This window comes from Colias eurytheme, chromosome 24 (assembly GCF_061535395.1).
Source record: "Colias eurytheme isolate Ceu_HAF_F1 chromosome 24, ilColEury1 Martin Lab GWU primary, whole genome shotgun sequence".
Taxonomy (NCBI): Eukaryota; Metazoa; Arthropoda; class Insecta; order Lepidoptera; family Pieridae; genus Colias; species Colias eurytheme.
In genome coordinates this window covers 2766711-2783027 of record NC_143003.1, presented here as the reverse complement: position 1 = coordinate 2783027, position 16317 = coordinate 2766711, and the positions used below count along the sequence as shown (strand labels likewise).

The 16317-nt window shown below is 34.0% G+C and overlaps 1 protein-coding gene across 3 annotated transcripts in view; it reads left to right on the top strand.

Annotated features, from left to right (window-relative positions):
• Window positions 1-15963, top strand: part of LOC149897897 (uncharacterized) — a 49519-nt gene extending 33556 nt beyond the window's left edge. For 2 of the 3 annotated variants that reach the window (XM_090115740.1, XM_090115741.1), the window contains exons 2-7: window positions 7040-7143; window positions 8376-8464; window positions 9173-9303; window positions 10230-10346; window positions 13680-14879; window positions 15420-15963. In XM_090115740.1, the coding sequence (XP_089971866.1) occupies window positions 7073-7143; window positions 8376-8464; window positions 9173-9303; window positions 10230-10346; window positions 13680-14879; window positions 15420-15581 (1770 nt within the window). In that variant the 5' untranslated portion in view covers window positions 7040-7072 and the 3' untranslated portion in view covers window positions 15582-15963. Of the gene's footprint in view, window positions 1-7039; window positions 7144-8375; window positions 8465-9172; window positions 9304-10229; window positions 10347-13679; window positions 14880-15419 lie in introns of those variants that run through there. The other variant, XM_090115742.1, reaches the window with a different exon arrangement.
• Window positions 15964-16317: the final 354 nt, after the last annotated feature.

Genomic DNA, 16317 nt, shown 5'->3' with positions numbered 1-16317 from the left:
TAAATACGTACTTGAGTATTTCATTAACCTATATGTATAATATGTTTTTAATATAACCCGCCTTTTATGGTAACACAAAGGTTTTATGCATTGTAGATTAGAGGTTGCCACTTTTTTTATTTCTATCTTTGAGGGTGATTAGGTGATATTTACTTTTTACTTTTACTTTTGAATAAGCTGCAGTTCAAATTATTCAATTCAAATAAATCATTCTAAGTATCGGCAATCTATCAACTGAATAATGAATATTGATGAATGACAATTGAGAACTATTTCAAAGAATTGGCAGTGTTTCTTATTCAGATTATGATATTACTAGCGACCCGCCCCGGCTTCGCACGGGTGCAATGGCGGCCGGCCGGTACCGCCGCAAACGCTACGTCCCGCAATTTTTAAATCTGTAATATCTTCGAAAATATTCACGTGTAAAGGGCTATATCACGGACATATATCAAGATAGACTAAGCGAGTGTATGTACTTCCCGTGTCCAAACTACGATTATGAAACTTACTTGACGCTGGCCTACACTCAGTCCGCGCTTGCAGTTCGCCAAGGAAAGACGTGAAGCTGAATAAAGTAAAATGCCGAATTACGCCGTTATAAACTGTAGAAACTCCACAGCTGTGAGTGGCCGAGTTAGCAGAGATGTTTCCTTCCACCGGTAAGTAATTTTCTAATCAGAATATGCACTATTTATTTTAAAATCAAATAAAGAATATCTGTGGAAAACGATCGTGACAAACACGGATACCAAATCATACGAAATGATTCGGAATACATTGCGGCTTTTACTTGGCACGGTAAAGATCGCGTCGTATGATAACAAGCAATGAATAGCGTCTTCTCATTTTTCTGTTCTCATTTTTCTGTCCAATTTTGTGGTTAGTGATGTTCATTTGATGCAACAGTTCTCGATTCTAATCGATTTTATAATCGAACAGAAAAATGATAATTTGAAGGAGCAATTTTTCAGAAAAAAAGGCATAGATTTTTTTTGTCATTTAATACGACTTGACCTAGAACTTTTAAGTATTTTAATACAAAGGTACTAAAAATAAATATTATGACATGGACGCCATTAGTTAAAGTGTCATCTTGGGAGTTTTTTAAGAAAACTCCTTATTGCTTAGACTATGTTTGTTTTTTCAGTTTTCCAAGTAACCCGAACATAAAAGGAAAATGGATCGATGCAACGGGACATAAAGATTGATTGATTGAAAGTTTCATTACTTTCTTTCGATGGCCTCTCTAGTACGTAGTACATGGTAACTCAATGGGCATATGTAAGAAAAAGCTAAAACACATTAGTTTACTTGTTAGAATATTAAAAGGTTTATAACTTTATTTTATCATCCCTCTGTCTATGGTAATTATCATTTTTCTGTCTTGAATCGATTTAGTAATCGATTACGATTCATTTATTTACTACCTCTTAGACATAGATCTAGTTTGATCTGATTTCTTTCGATTTACTTCGATGGGATAGGACGATACTAGAATCGCCGCGCGAGTGGCGGCCTAATCGATTTAGCGTAAAATGAAATTAACATCACTAAAAAGCGCTCGTGACGTCATAACGCGTCAAGGTCAGTACAAAAAATATGACACGCTTGGTTTTCATACAGATCGCGGTACTTGCGTTGTCTACTTATATATACATGTCTGTGGGCTATATAGATCTATATTAAATGAACAATGTATTCAAGGTATTTAATTCGTTAAAGATTAATGCTGTATTGGTTAAAATCGCTTCGAAAATTAACCATTATTTGTCGTAAAAAGTAAATGAAAAAAAAAGTAATTGTGGGTTATCCACTTGGTTATCCATAAGAGATAGACATATACCATCACGGACTTTTCTGTAGACCTTTTCAATGTGTACAATACCTACTTAGTACATTATTTTGATAAAACTCGTAGGGTTCACCCTGCGTTTGCAGTGTAAGCGGAAAAAATGTAATTATTTACGACCTCACATTAGAAACCTCAAAAATAACAGTACTTCTCCACTATTTAATGGATGTTATTATACCTATAAACCTTCCTCTTGAATCACTCTATCTATTAAAAAAAACCGCATCAAAATCCGTTGCGTAGTTTCAAAGATTTAAGCGTACAAAGGGACATAGGGACATAGGGACAGGGAAAGCGACTTTGTTTTATACTATGTAGTGATGATGATGATGATGATATTTTATCAAATACTGGGTTTTCGGTCACGGCCGTCTATTCGTGTTTTATACGATTTTCGAATTATTAAGAGTCCATGATGATTTTTTTAATCAATTGCAATGGTGTAACGTTGGGGTAACTAACACGGTTTTCTTTTGACAATATAATAAAAATATATATATCAAGAAATACATAATATTCTCAAACCAGTTTCATGAAAATATTTACAAGTGGATTCCAGACACGTTTGCGCGTGCATTTAATAAACATTTAGACAGTGAAATGATATCTTATCTGTACAATAAGTGTGAATAAATGGCAAAGATTAATCTTTATACATATACGGTTTCATTTAAATATACTTTGTCACGGCCGCAGCGGTGGAAGGTTATAACAAACTGACAACACTCGATAAACAATGAAGTTGTTATGGTTTTCAGTAGAAATTACTATGAAACAAATTTTAAGGTTATATAGACATACTTAGACAACATTTTAGTAAGTCATGATTTTTTTTTCTAAAAGAGAGTGAAATAAGGAAGGGAAAGTATGGGGAACAGATGTCGCGTTCGATGAAATATACGCAACGAAAGCCGGAGGTAGACATCTAGTCATTATACTTAGTAAATGAATGTATCAAAAATCAAACAAGGCTACAATCTATTCCCAGTTCGAATGCTAATTTTCAACATAAATGGTCCAATTATGAAACATAAAACTAAAACAGTCTAATGTGCTTAGACATTAATAAAACAGTCACTCAATACAATCCGCTTATATTACGTCAATACATACAACTATTATTACATAACTTTGCCTGTTTTCAATCCGTACATAGGCCGTAGGTATTTCCAGACAGTTTGAGGCGTGAATTGAACTGACTGGCAAATTCATATTATAAACGCAATAACCAGCCATGGTTATATGAATTTACCAGTCAGTTCACAGCGTAAACTGTCTGGAAATAATACGGCCCTTGTTCCGTTTCTAACGAACCTAATATTTTACTCGTTTATAACTGAGCTAGAATTACCATAAATGCTCACGCTGATTTTCATTAGGTATTCTTTGTCACGCCTGCCATCTTGAGGCTTCGAAGCAGCCATTGTAAGTGAGATTCTGCAAAAGACGCTGTTTCTTTTAATAGAATGCAAAGCACAATGAATAAGCTAGATATTGTGGTCCAATTTACTTCATAACTGGTGGCATATAAATAGATAGTATTAAAACAACGTGATGGACCTTTTGAAAGGATTAAGCATAATTAATTGTAGATAATTAGGAAACGGCATAAATCGTAGAATTGCTGATAACTCGGCTCATGAAGATAGTTAAAATTCAAATTCACAAAGTCTGCTTAGCGCAATGTCGATACGTTTTTAAGATTTATATAACTGATTTAAATTCTACAGCTCCTTATTTTACATATTATAAAACATACAACATACCTATTAATATATTATTATACAACACATTTGTTATAAACTGATTTCATCGTACTTCCTAGAAATTTTATTCCTCCTTTTTTACAAACTTACATCAAATCCTCCCTTCCCATGCCTTATCAAGGATCCAGGTATCGCAAGATCTAGGGCAAATAAACAATGTGTTATTAATTCAGATCTACAGCTCCAAGAGTGCTAATTAGGTCGGCACTCCGCAGAGGACGGGATTGCGGTCAAACACTCACCTTAGGAAAGACCAATCTAGCGAGTGGGTTAGAAGTTTCTAGAATTACCTTCTTTTAGAGTATTTGCGACTTGCTTATGTACAAAATAATATGTTTGGAAGTAAGGTCAAAAACATAGTATGATAAAATTTGTGTTAGAGTTGTGTTTGTAAATATTATTCCTAAAAATTTTGGAATTAGGTATCTACTACTTATATCATTAAAGTTACTCAAGTAATTATTGCTTCGCTATCAATTATTTTCCAACAGAGAAAAGGCGAAATTAGCCTGATGTCTACCAAACCGACCAATATGCTGAAGGAGTAGTAAAACCCACCAAGGGTGCAATGCAATAAAAACATTTAATAATACACTCTTACACTCTTACCGACTCTACATTATTTCCTTCAAATTCTATCTCAACAAAGTTAATTGCATATTAAATACTGGTAACGTCATATATAGTCTACGTTTGATGAGCTCCAATTTTGTTTTAAATGAAACTTCGGTAATCCCTTTGCTCACATACTTAACAAATTATTGATATCGCTAAAGCTCAGTTCGCGTATCAAAGACATCGCATGCACATAGCTGAGTGGTTGGAGCATGTTTATTGCGTTCTCGACATGAAACTTACCAATATTTTTTACTATGGTAAAACTGGGAACAATAGAAAAATTATTAGACACTAGCGGTCCGCCCCGGCTTCACCCGTGGTACATAATATTTACGTTTTCTCTACATAAGAACCATCCTCATACTTCAAGGAATATAATAAAAAAAGAATTATCGAAATCAGTTCAGCCGTTCTCGAGTTATGCGCTTACCAACACATTTTGCGATTCATTTTTATATATAACATTTATAATGAGAAACAATTTGTTTGATACTTCAAGGAAATGTTTGTCTTTTTCTAAAGACGTAAAATCATACAGTACATTTTCAACGATTTCTGTTAGAATTAATAGCAATTCCTATATATTTTCGTTCGCATTTCATTATCTCTAAAAATAGGCCAGAGAAAGTTTTCACATTAACAATCTTTTCTGGAAATAAATTAAACCAATATTTGCTCTAGTTTAGGAGTTTTATATCACGCGATCACAAATATAGCTGTATAAATCCTAAAATAAAACTTCAGGCACAAACTTTAAAATTAGGTCTTGTCATGCGATATTTTTCATTTTACAAAAATGGGTTTAATAGGGCCATATTTCTCTTAAATTGTATCGTTTATAAGCTAGTACAAGGTTCAATTTGTATAATAAACTAGCAGTCCGCCCCGGCTTCGCCCGTGGTACATATTTACGTTTTCTCTACATAAAAACCATCCTCGTACTTCAAGGAATATAATAAAAAAAGAATTATCGAAATCGGTTCAGCCGTTCTCGAGTTATGCGCTTACCAACACATTTTGCGATTCATTTTTATATATAAGATTGTTCGATGATTAAAACGACTACTAAAAGCAACTCTCACTTAACGCATTCAACATAATCTTTTTCTACTGGGTTTAGTTTGAAATTATTTTAAGCTCTACGTTGACTTTATACGCTTTTAATATAAAAAATCCAAGATTAATTAGGTTATTCCTTATGCCCATTATTGCAAGCCAATTTTATTAAACTCTTGTTTTGCCTAATTGGTAGAGAAAATAACAAATTCGCGAATGAGAATGCGTATTTCATATGAATCTAATCAGTGTTTTATTTGTCAATTAGTATTTCGTGATAGAAGACATAATAGGGAGGATTTTACAAAAATCGAGTATTTTCCTACACGTGATTATTGCAACTCGTGTCATAGCGCTGCACTGTGACGTATGCCGTGAGCAGTGTAACGGAGTAATCCAATCAATTACCATGGATATGGCAGAGGGGAAATGTAAGCGCCACTGCTATAAATGATGGCCATTTTTCTTGCTGTATTTTATTTGCAGAGAAAAGATCTATCCACATCCTTCTAGCGTACCATAAGGCGAGATGGTCAAGCGCTTTAAAATTGACATTAAAATGTTGCCTGATGTTACCAAAAACGTCGGAGAATCTCAATAGTTTTTCAGCTTAGCGATGATAGATTGTAAATTTTGTAATCCTTTTCTTCTATTTTCTAAGATATTTTTATTTGTAGACTAGAACTATCCTTGATTTTTTTTCTAAAGACTTAATAGTATCTATATAAATATATCACGGTAAACATTACAACAAATCTGAATTGCCATCAATGGAGAGTATGTTCCAAGCTTTATAAGAATCGATCATATTAATAAGGGATAATGTGCTACATATATAAAACTTTAATTACGAAGAAGATTATAAAATTAATACCCGCCTTAAATCCACGTTATATCTCATATTAAAAGGATTATTGGAAACACGTGTGAGGTTGTCCTTGTGATGTGGCTACAAAATAATTTATACGTTTATTGATTACTTCATCACCTTATTGTACTATTCTTATGAGCTATGTAGTTTTGGAACTAAAAAATTGCGAATTCGTTTTCTGAATGTTTGTATCTGAAAACAAGATTATATTGACTATATTGACACAATCGTGATGTTGATGAAAGTCAATAAACTGCTGGCAATAGAGTTATTGGTAGGTTCTGAAACTCGTTCTGTAATATAGTACCTTAAGCCGGCTACTCACGTACCTGCAGCAGGGGCAATATTGGAATTGCACCCTTAATTGGTTCCTTAATTGTAATGTGTATAGGTAAGTAGGGGCAATTACCTTAGCATTATCAAGAATGGCAAGTGGACACTCAGTTGGTTTAACTCATATGAAAAAATGCTTTACAATGTCTACCTATAATATAAATGACCCTAATAAAGTAGTATTAACACTAGGTTTCTAATAAACTACCCTTTTTTATAGTGGGGAAATCTTCCAAAGATACCCACGGCCCCCGGGGAAGGAGCCGTGGGTTATGTCGGATTCTTACCGACTAAAACCCCACTGTGTTCCGTCGAGCCGGAGCCGCTTTAATGATGGGGCCGCGGGTATTGGTTAGAATTCTTCCGCGACCTAATAAACTATACCCTATGCATTTTCCAAATTGTTATAACAATGACTTCACTTACAAAAATTTCAAATTGATCTACACCATCTAATCCCAAAAGAATTCTTTATAATTCCAAATACACATAAATCGCTAGTCCCATTCTCTTATTTCATGTAGACCTCCATTTCAACAGGTATTAGTCGACGCATGGCGAGAAAACAGCAGCATGTCGGGCATGACGGGAGCGAGCATGCTGCGCACGCGCAGAAAAGATGTCAACGTCAAGCCAAACCGCAAGTAAGAAAATAATAGATAGTAGCATACTGAACAGCATTGTGTATTGTGTATTATGTATTTATTTATTGCTTTTTAGTAGATACATATTTTTTCTTATTTATTTATTAACTTACCTTATGGGTGAGAAAGGGGTAGGTACGATACAAGAAGGGCAACTAATGTCTACGATATATTTTCTTTAAAGGATAAATTATACTACATGTTTGGAATATAGATTAAAAAGGTAATGCATTTACATAGGTGCTAATTATTATCCAAACGATGCCTAATAAAATTTCAAAAAGACTGACTATACTACCTATATCATCATAGAAATTAAAAATAAATAAACTATGATTTCTCACTGCAACATTTGAATCTTCATCTAGAAAAAATGGGATTGTACTTTTTGTGTCAACTAAATTGTATGTGTAACTATAATGAGTAGGTAAGATAAAAAAAAAATAAAGCATATAATATAAATATTTAAAATTACCTACTAAGTTTCTAGACAAGCCTTGTCAAACAAGATTAATCTCAGTCTAATATTCTTCAGAAGTCTGAAAACAGAGGATTTCTCAAACGAGCCACTTGAATCTCAAAGCTCAAGGTCAGAATTATTTCATTTGTGCCTGAATACAACTAGACGAGTGTCTATTGTTCTTTTGTCAAGAGTTACGATATAAATGTGTAAAAGACAAAGAATAAAGAATTCTTATTTTCAGATGTATCAAAACCACATCAAAACTCTCTGCTGTTCGGTTACTCTATATCTATATACGTATTATTTAATATCATAGATTTTATATATTTTTATTCGTATAGTATTTCGCTTAATTGCTTTATCTAGTGCATGTTTTAAGTATTTACATATTTATTAGAATGTATTTTATTACTTTTTATATAATATTATGTACCTTGAATTTATGCTATCTATTACTATATTAATACCTATTTTATATATTATAATTTTTATGTCCACTTTCCAAATTATTTATATATCTCCTCTTTATAACTTTGTAGTTATATTGTGGAACCAAGTATCTATCTAAATAAATATATTTTTTATTTAATATCTCTTTCGATAGGTACCCAATTATGATCAAACTAATTAATGTTTGATTCTTTGAAGTCTTACTCTATCTTCCTTTGACTTGACTCTACATGTGAAACTTTAAATATTCATATTACCAAATTATTGGAAGTTTATTTATTTATATTTATTTTGTTTATAATAATTACAATATTTTCAGATTGGACCGCAAGTCCTCGCGGGGCATGCTATACGAAAACGAAGAATTACGCTTGCGTACAATCAATATCAATGCAGAAATTGAGAGAGGTAATTATTATTTAAGTAGTTTTTCAAACTTACAAAGTGAATACTCAGACATAATATAAAAAGTAATAAATTTAAGACGGGGAAATTATAAGAGCATCTCCGCGAATCCATACTAATATTATTTTTTTTTTTTTATTTATTTCATTGAATTTATGCTATCTATTACTAAATATAATTATAATTTCTCTAATTATAAATGCGAAAGTAACTCTGTCTGTCTGTTACTCAATCACGCCTTAACTACTGAACCAATTTGAATGAAATTTGGTATAGAGATATTTTGATACCCGAGAAAGGACATAGGCTACTTTTTATCCCGGGACATAGGATAAGTTTTATCCCGGAAATCCCACGGGAACGGGAACTATGCGGGTTTTTCTTTGACTGCGCGGGTGAAGCCGCGGGTGGAAAGCTAGTATGCTATATTCTTTCCAACTTGATTCTGACTCTACCAAATAGCTCTACCTATTCCTATCTTACCACCTATATTCTCTGCGTGCTCTACCATACGTAATCAAAAACACAAATAGTATAATTATTGTTATGTTGAAATACTGCCTCAGTGAGTTTTTGTAATTAGAAAACTATTACTACAAAAGAGACGCGTTGAGATTAATTATGTATATTTTCAGAAATTAATCAAATTTATAAAGCAATACTGTTAATATAGAATTTATTTATTTATTTTTAATTTCAATATAAATCCAGGGCAATCAGACATAAAGAAGCTAAAACGAGAGAATGAACAGTTGAAGCGAGAGATATCCGCCCTCCGCTACGAGTATGACCGCCTCGACCGTATGCTGCGCGAGCGCCGCTCCTCACCTGAACATTCGGACGTACGTAATATTTATAACATATTGTTTGTTTATTTATGTATTCACTCTAAATTTAATACACACTAAATTTACATAGATTTGTGACAAATCTAGTACATTGAAATTCAAAGGGTGGTTTGCTGTTTAATGGCAATTTATATTTCTCTTGAATAATTAACAAATAATAAATAATTATGTTCTGTTGTGTTTCAAGTTTCAACTAATTTAATAACTGTTACTGTGAAATTATTCAAAATTAGACCCATCATTCTTGAAGTAAAATTAGTCCCTTTACAACATCATCTAAAAGCTTTTTTTTCAACAAAGTTCCAAAGCTTAAAGCTTCCTAAAAGCTTTATTTCACTGTAACTTTTTTGCAAGTGAATTTTTGATATATTTTAAATACAGAGATTCAACAACCCTGACTTCCAAATTAGACTATCTTTTATTCCAAATTAGACTAACGAATATTACCGGAAACTAATTTGATTCGTCTGAATGGATGTCTCCATAGTTGTTAAGCGTATGTGATATGATAGCCAATTATGGTGCTCATAAACATGAGCCAATATAGACACGTATATGTGACTTACCTTCAATACAATTTGGTTTTATCATTCAGATAGGCTACTACGTGTAAACCTATAAAAACAATAAAAATAGAATCACATTTACAATAAAAAATTGCAGTACTAGTTATGATGTTGGATAAAATATTATAGTGATAAATTAAGTTAATAATAACGAAAGGATTATTAGTAGGTTACTTACTTACAACTGCTTTTGCCCGCGATCGATCTGCGTTTTTCTCGTATTTATAAAGTGTTCTGTAATAAAATAACATTAAAGTAAGTCATGCTCCCAAAGCTTCTCAGCTTCAAGCATCGCATCCATAACACAATATTGAGTCATATATCCAATAAATAAAGCACTATATCGTTTGGCAGGACAGCGCGTCGATGTGCAGCGCATGCCCCGAGTGCACGAGCGTCGACGGCTCTGCGCGTGCTGTCGCCTTTCATGACCTCACCGTCGTGCCGGAGGAGGGGGAGCAGGAGAATAAGGTAATTATTGAGGGAACACATTTATTAATATAATAGAAGGTTTTAAATATATAATGAACCTTGAATTTACCTACTACATAATGAAGAAAATTATGTATTGCGACACTAATTATAATTGGTTTATTTGGACTATTCTTTTCGGAAGAAGCACAGTGGGTGATAGATAAAAAAATGGCATATGTCGTTGTACAATTGAATAGTTATCAACACTTGCAGAAGTTTTAAGGATAAAAATTAGTTATAAGTTGAAGCTTTTTAATATCGGCTTTGACATCAATGATCTGAACACTACATTGTAGAGCAATGGTTTCGAGTTAAATTTTAAATATCAAATGATAAAAATAAAATATTCGAATTATAAGTACCTACCTATAATAAAAAGTAAATGTTTTATTGATTTCATATGACACTATCGAATTTCATAGACTGTAATTCAACTAGCTTCTGTGAAGCTCTATTTATAAAATGTATACAGATTTTCTAGTATAAAACGTCCAAAGCCTAAAACAAATTCGGAGTAGACAGGTAACTGACCTGTCTATAGCCTAGATAGCCTACAAGCATTTAGAATAATTGTATGTTATATTTAGAATTCTTTATTGAGTTCGATTTTTGGGAGATAGAAGCGCAGGTAAGGAAACAACTTCAAATAAAACTGATATTTTTATAATATCTAGGTACGTAACCGCAATTTTTTACATACTTGGCTATATAATAATAATATTAATATGCTCACTATCTTATCTTCTAGCCGTCAAAATCGGTGAAAATTAAAAAGAAAAAATCAAAGGTATATTTTAATTAATATAGAGCATGTTTTTGATCATTTGTAGAACTGTTTTGATATTTATAGATAGTGGAAAACATTTTCTTAGGTCCATATTAATTTTTGTACCTAGCTCTCCAAAGCATTGAACACGAGATTCAAATACAATCAATTGATAATTATTGTCTGATAAATAAAAATAGAATTAACTAAGTAAAGTAGTAAATGATCGGTATATCAAAGAAATGTCTACCTTTTTTACCATTTCTATTTTTCATTAAAAGTCCATCGATTTCCAGCCAAGTACAAACTTGACCTAGTTTCTATTAAACAGCAACTCTCTTTGAAAATATTTTTCGTTATACTTTTCAATACTCTTGTATTATTTTTATTGGAAAATATATCTATAAAACATTGACCATCGTTTAAAGCCCACGGATTCTAGTTTGGAAGACATAAAATCTATTTTTAATGGCAACGTGATAAAAATGAAGGGCTAATGTTCAAAAAGACCCTGACAAAATAACAAGATACATTGCTCTATGAGTTGTAATATAAGTATGTATTTAATACGGATCATACGTACTCGAAAATTTGTTGGAATAGTTTATTGTAGCCATTAATTAATTTTTACATTATACAGGGTGTCCCACTATTGGTATACTAAGCGCGAAGAGACTTGTTAATTTTGCATACACTGATCACGTAAAAAATACTTAAACAACAAAATTACGTCAAAAATTTTTTGCTGAATTTTTCCTGAAAATCCATGTTTTCTTCTCTAGCTTCGTACAGCCGGTGTATAGCGCTTCTCTTATGTGAGCATTTTGTCTATAAAAACATAATCTTAAACGATAGCTCACGTGCTGGTGGCAAAGTTGGGCGGGTTGCTTGTTATGGGTGTTCACATAGAGTTTTAAAAATTCATCTATTTGAAAAAAAATGCGTCTGGAATTTTATAGGTTAAGTATTTTTTAAGTACTCAGCGTATGCAAAACTATAACCTCCTTTGAGCTTAGTATACCAACAGTGAGACACCTCCTGGAACTTTTTTATAAAGAGCTTTTCTATCGTGAGTTCGTTTGTGTGACTTTTCATCGCAAGATAGCTGTTTCATACATTCCTACGTTTGGGTTTTATTTATATTTATGCTGAAACATATTCAATATTCTGTAAAATGTTATAACTACCTATACTTTAATTCAAACCCATTTTCTCAGTTATATGTACCTAATAGTGTTTAAAACTTTATAGTTGACCGTCTCTAAGCTACGAATCGCGTTGCTTCAGTTTGACCGCGAAATTCACATCAAAGACTTGATTCATTCGTCTATTTGTAACCACTACGAGAAATTTCAAGATTTCTGCTAATTGCCTCGTACGCAATGTTTAGCGAATTGAATTTGAACTCTAATTTGATAAGAGCACAGTCAAAAGATTTTGGTTTAGAAATGAGTCAAGGTCGGGCATGAGTTATAAGAATATTGTACCTAATGATGGATTTATAAATAAACTCAGTTGTGTGGTGTTGGTTCGGTGTGACGGACGGACGGTTCCAATGTTTGTTAGAAAATTATGGTGGTTTGTTTCTTACATTCTATTGTTTTCTGCATGAAGTGTGATGTGGTGTTTAATATAGTTAATATTGTATGTTTTTAATATTTATGTGTTTTTTATTATATTTTATAGTATAACTGTATAATTTGATACAGAATGATTCAATAATTGTACGTCGTAATGTGCATGGACTGTAATTATTAATAACACTCATTTTAATTAGGTAGTCCTTGTAATTCTAATTCATGATAAATAAGTTGTATCCAATACACATTAAAGCATAACTGTTAGCTTTCATCACATATAGTTTTGTTTAGTTTTTATAAATGTTTAAAGAACCAATTTGCGTGTTTAATATTCACACCGATTGCTTTCGGAAATGTGACGCATGGCTTGTCCTCAAAATCATAATATACTGCCGACGTGACAAACACGAGGTGAGTTCACCTTTTATTTCTGAAAGCCATGGAACAGCTGGACGAAATCGCTGGTTATGTACACGCTTTTAAAGTAACGGGTATACCTAACGTAAAAGTAAGACGGTACTTTCAAATCAGTGGCGCGAAAATATATTATTCTATGAACTATCTCAAAAGGAAGACTATTTTAATTTTTAAAACTTATATAAAATAAACGAAGGAAAATTAGTACCTATAGAACAGTATATAGATTTCATAAAATGAGATGTTTTCTAGTGTTCTCATACTCACAAAGTAAAACATTTACCGGTCTTTAAACTAACAGCACTGCATGAATTTTATGACCATCTAATTCAGTGTGTTTTCTAATATTGGTAGGTACTTCAAACTAGCACCGATCTATAAAAATATATAGTATGCACATATTTCACGTGCCTATTCGAAATAAACATCTTGTTTTAAATGCCGCATACCACAAATGAAAAGCCGTAATATTCCCACTGTTTATGTGCACTAAATTGTAAACAGCTTCTTGCAACAATATTCATCTTTATGCTTTCACGAATTGATATATTTCGTTCACCGTTTCAGAGCGGCAGCGCAACTCCCTGTATATGTGAAGAATGCCAGAAAGAAACGAAACGCAAATTCGACGATAAAGATAAGAAACAATCGAGCATAGAGGAGAGAACGAGCCAAAAAGATGACAAGGAACCGGTGACGAAACAACCCACGCAATCCCAAAACAATGTGCAAATACAGCCAAATACAGAAGACAATGAAAACGAGCGGACTGTTGATGTATTAGTGCACGACGCGCCAAATATGCCGAGCTTCTTCCAATCGGTGACGGCACACCCGTGCCATATCGCGGGACCTCCGCCACCTGGTTTCGTAATGGCTCCTTATCAAGCTCCGCGCTTCCCTACTGCTGATAATTTACAAGAATTAGCAGGAGACGTTACACATTCCCAAACCACAATACACACAACATACATCCAACAGAATTCAGTCTTCATGTGCAATACCCAAAAGATTCTACAAAACCATTGCTGCTGCCAAAATCGAGATGAAAGTGCCAAACAAGAACCCTGTCAGGAACAACCAAAATGTTATGTCACAGAGAAGAATATCGAGTTAACATACGACTATCCAAGAACGACACCAATACCGAGCACTCCCAGTCCGAAATCTAGTGATGAAATACAAACAACAACTACGGAAGTGGCTAGCACGGTCGTCTTTGTTGAAAGACGGATACCAGTCAAGCCAAAAAAGTTCGATTTCTTCTTTCGATCGCGATCAGCGCCTGTTGGGGAAAATGAAGATCCGATTTATGCAACTGTAAACAAACTACCAAAGAGATTACGTAGAATGGAATTAGCTAATTTAGAAAAAGAGGTTGCATACAAAACGACGGAGGCGGATTCCTCTTCACGCACTGAAGTGACACAGAAAACTGATTCAGAATCACAAGCACAACCGCCGGACGATGACACAAGTCGTTCAGAGAGAGAAAAGTCGACTGTACAGCCGCGGCCTGAATCGCCGAAAGCAAAGAAGCGGAAGCGATTTTCACTAACATTTAAAAAGAGGGAGAGAAAGAGAAAAGAGAAGAAAAAGGAGGTGAAGAATGGGACGAAAAATGGCGGCCCAATACAAGTGGAGAGTGACAACGAGAGACTGATAGAGGAGCACGAACAGAAGCACAAGCATTGCACAAGACACCGACCGAGGAACACCATGTCGTCGTCGAGCTCGTGTCCGCGGTACAAGCGGGACAGCTATCAGGTATATATTGGACTATGTAGAGACTCGCCTTATAGGCTGAACGGCTAACCCACAAATTTCTGGGAATTCCTGAAAAACTGAAATTAATCACGTCAATAAAGAATCGTGGTGTGAGTGTTCGATTGTTAAATTTCAAAATTATCCCTTTAAAATATGCAACGTCACAATTTTTCAGGAATTCTCTAGGTAGCCGCTTGGCCTATCAGGGCAGTCACACGCTAACCTTCCCTGTGAGTATAGTATTGTATTGTAATAGTAGTATATGTATTTATTTATTATACCTGCTTTTTACGTACAAATCTTTTATTGTTACTACCTTCCCCTCCCTCCTTCACGTTTCCCGGGGCAAGCATTCGCGTGTGATTGCCCTGCTAGGGTATTTAGACGTGTGTTCTATAGACAATCACCATGTAAGCCGGTGGATCCTTAGTACAACGCTATTTGCACTTCAAACGTATCATAGTATTAGTTGTCGTGCTAGTAGAAGATACTCTTTATATGCTTATATATTGTTTAATTAATTTAATTGAACGTTCACAGGAAATAACGACCTCACACTCGGAGCACGAGCGGACGAACAGCATGTGCTCGTCGATGAACTCCCTGGGCTCGGCGTGCACGCACAAGTCGCGCAAGCTGTCGGCCGTGCCGCAGTCGGACTCCATCCCGTGGTGCGGCTGCTGGGGCGCCGGCTGCGTGTGACCGCCGCGGAACTACTCCAAGTGCTTCTCTGACGGAATCTCCTCTCATTCCTGAGCTCCCACCGTGGAACCATCTGCGACTCTTAGCGGAATCTACGGAGAATCCTTTCAAAGTTTCCGATACGATGCCGGAACGGGGTCGAGACGTAATCGGTTACGATTGTGGTGCATTTAGTAGTACAATAGATCTTTATAGATTCAGCGAGCTGTAGAGCGACGTACGGTAGTTCTTTTCCTGCTTTCGATCGAATGATTTCTTATAGAAATGTTGCGTCTGAATAGTTTATTTATTGATAGCTCTGTATATAGTGTATTGTTCTGTGATTCGTGTGTTAAACGCATAATTTGAAGTGAAAATGGAGAATTTGAATAAATTATTTCAATTATGAATGTTTTTTATTTGAAATCCTTTATCATATTCAAACAATATTATTTATAGTCTAAGTTTGTTTGCCCTGGTATGTATGTACAATAAAGCATAAAAATAAATAAATATGCGACCTACATATAAATATTCATAGCAATCATTCAGAAATAAACCTTTTATATCATAAGCTGAGCAGTATAGGCCAAAATATATTCAACCTTATTCGCATGTACCATGGGTGGAGTTTTGTCACGTTTTGGTGAGCTTTGTATCACTACAGATAATATTATACTTTGTATTACTGAATGCGAATCTTGTTTGCACTGTTTTTAATTACGATCGAAAAAATTATCACTATACGAATGTAGTT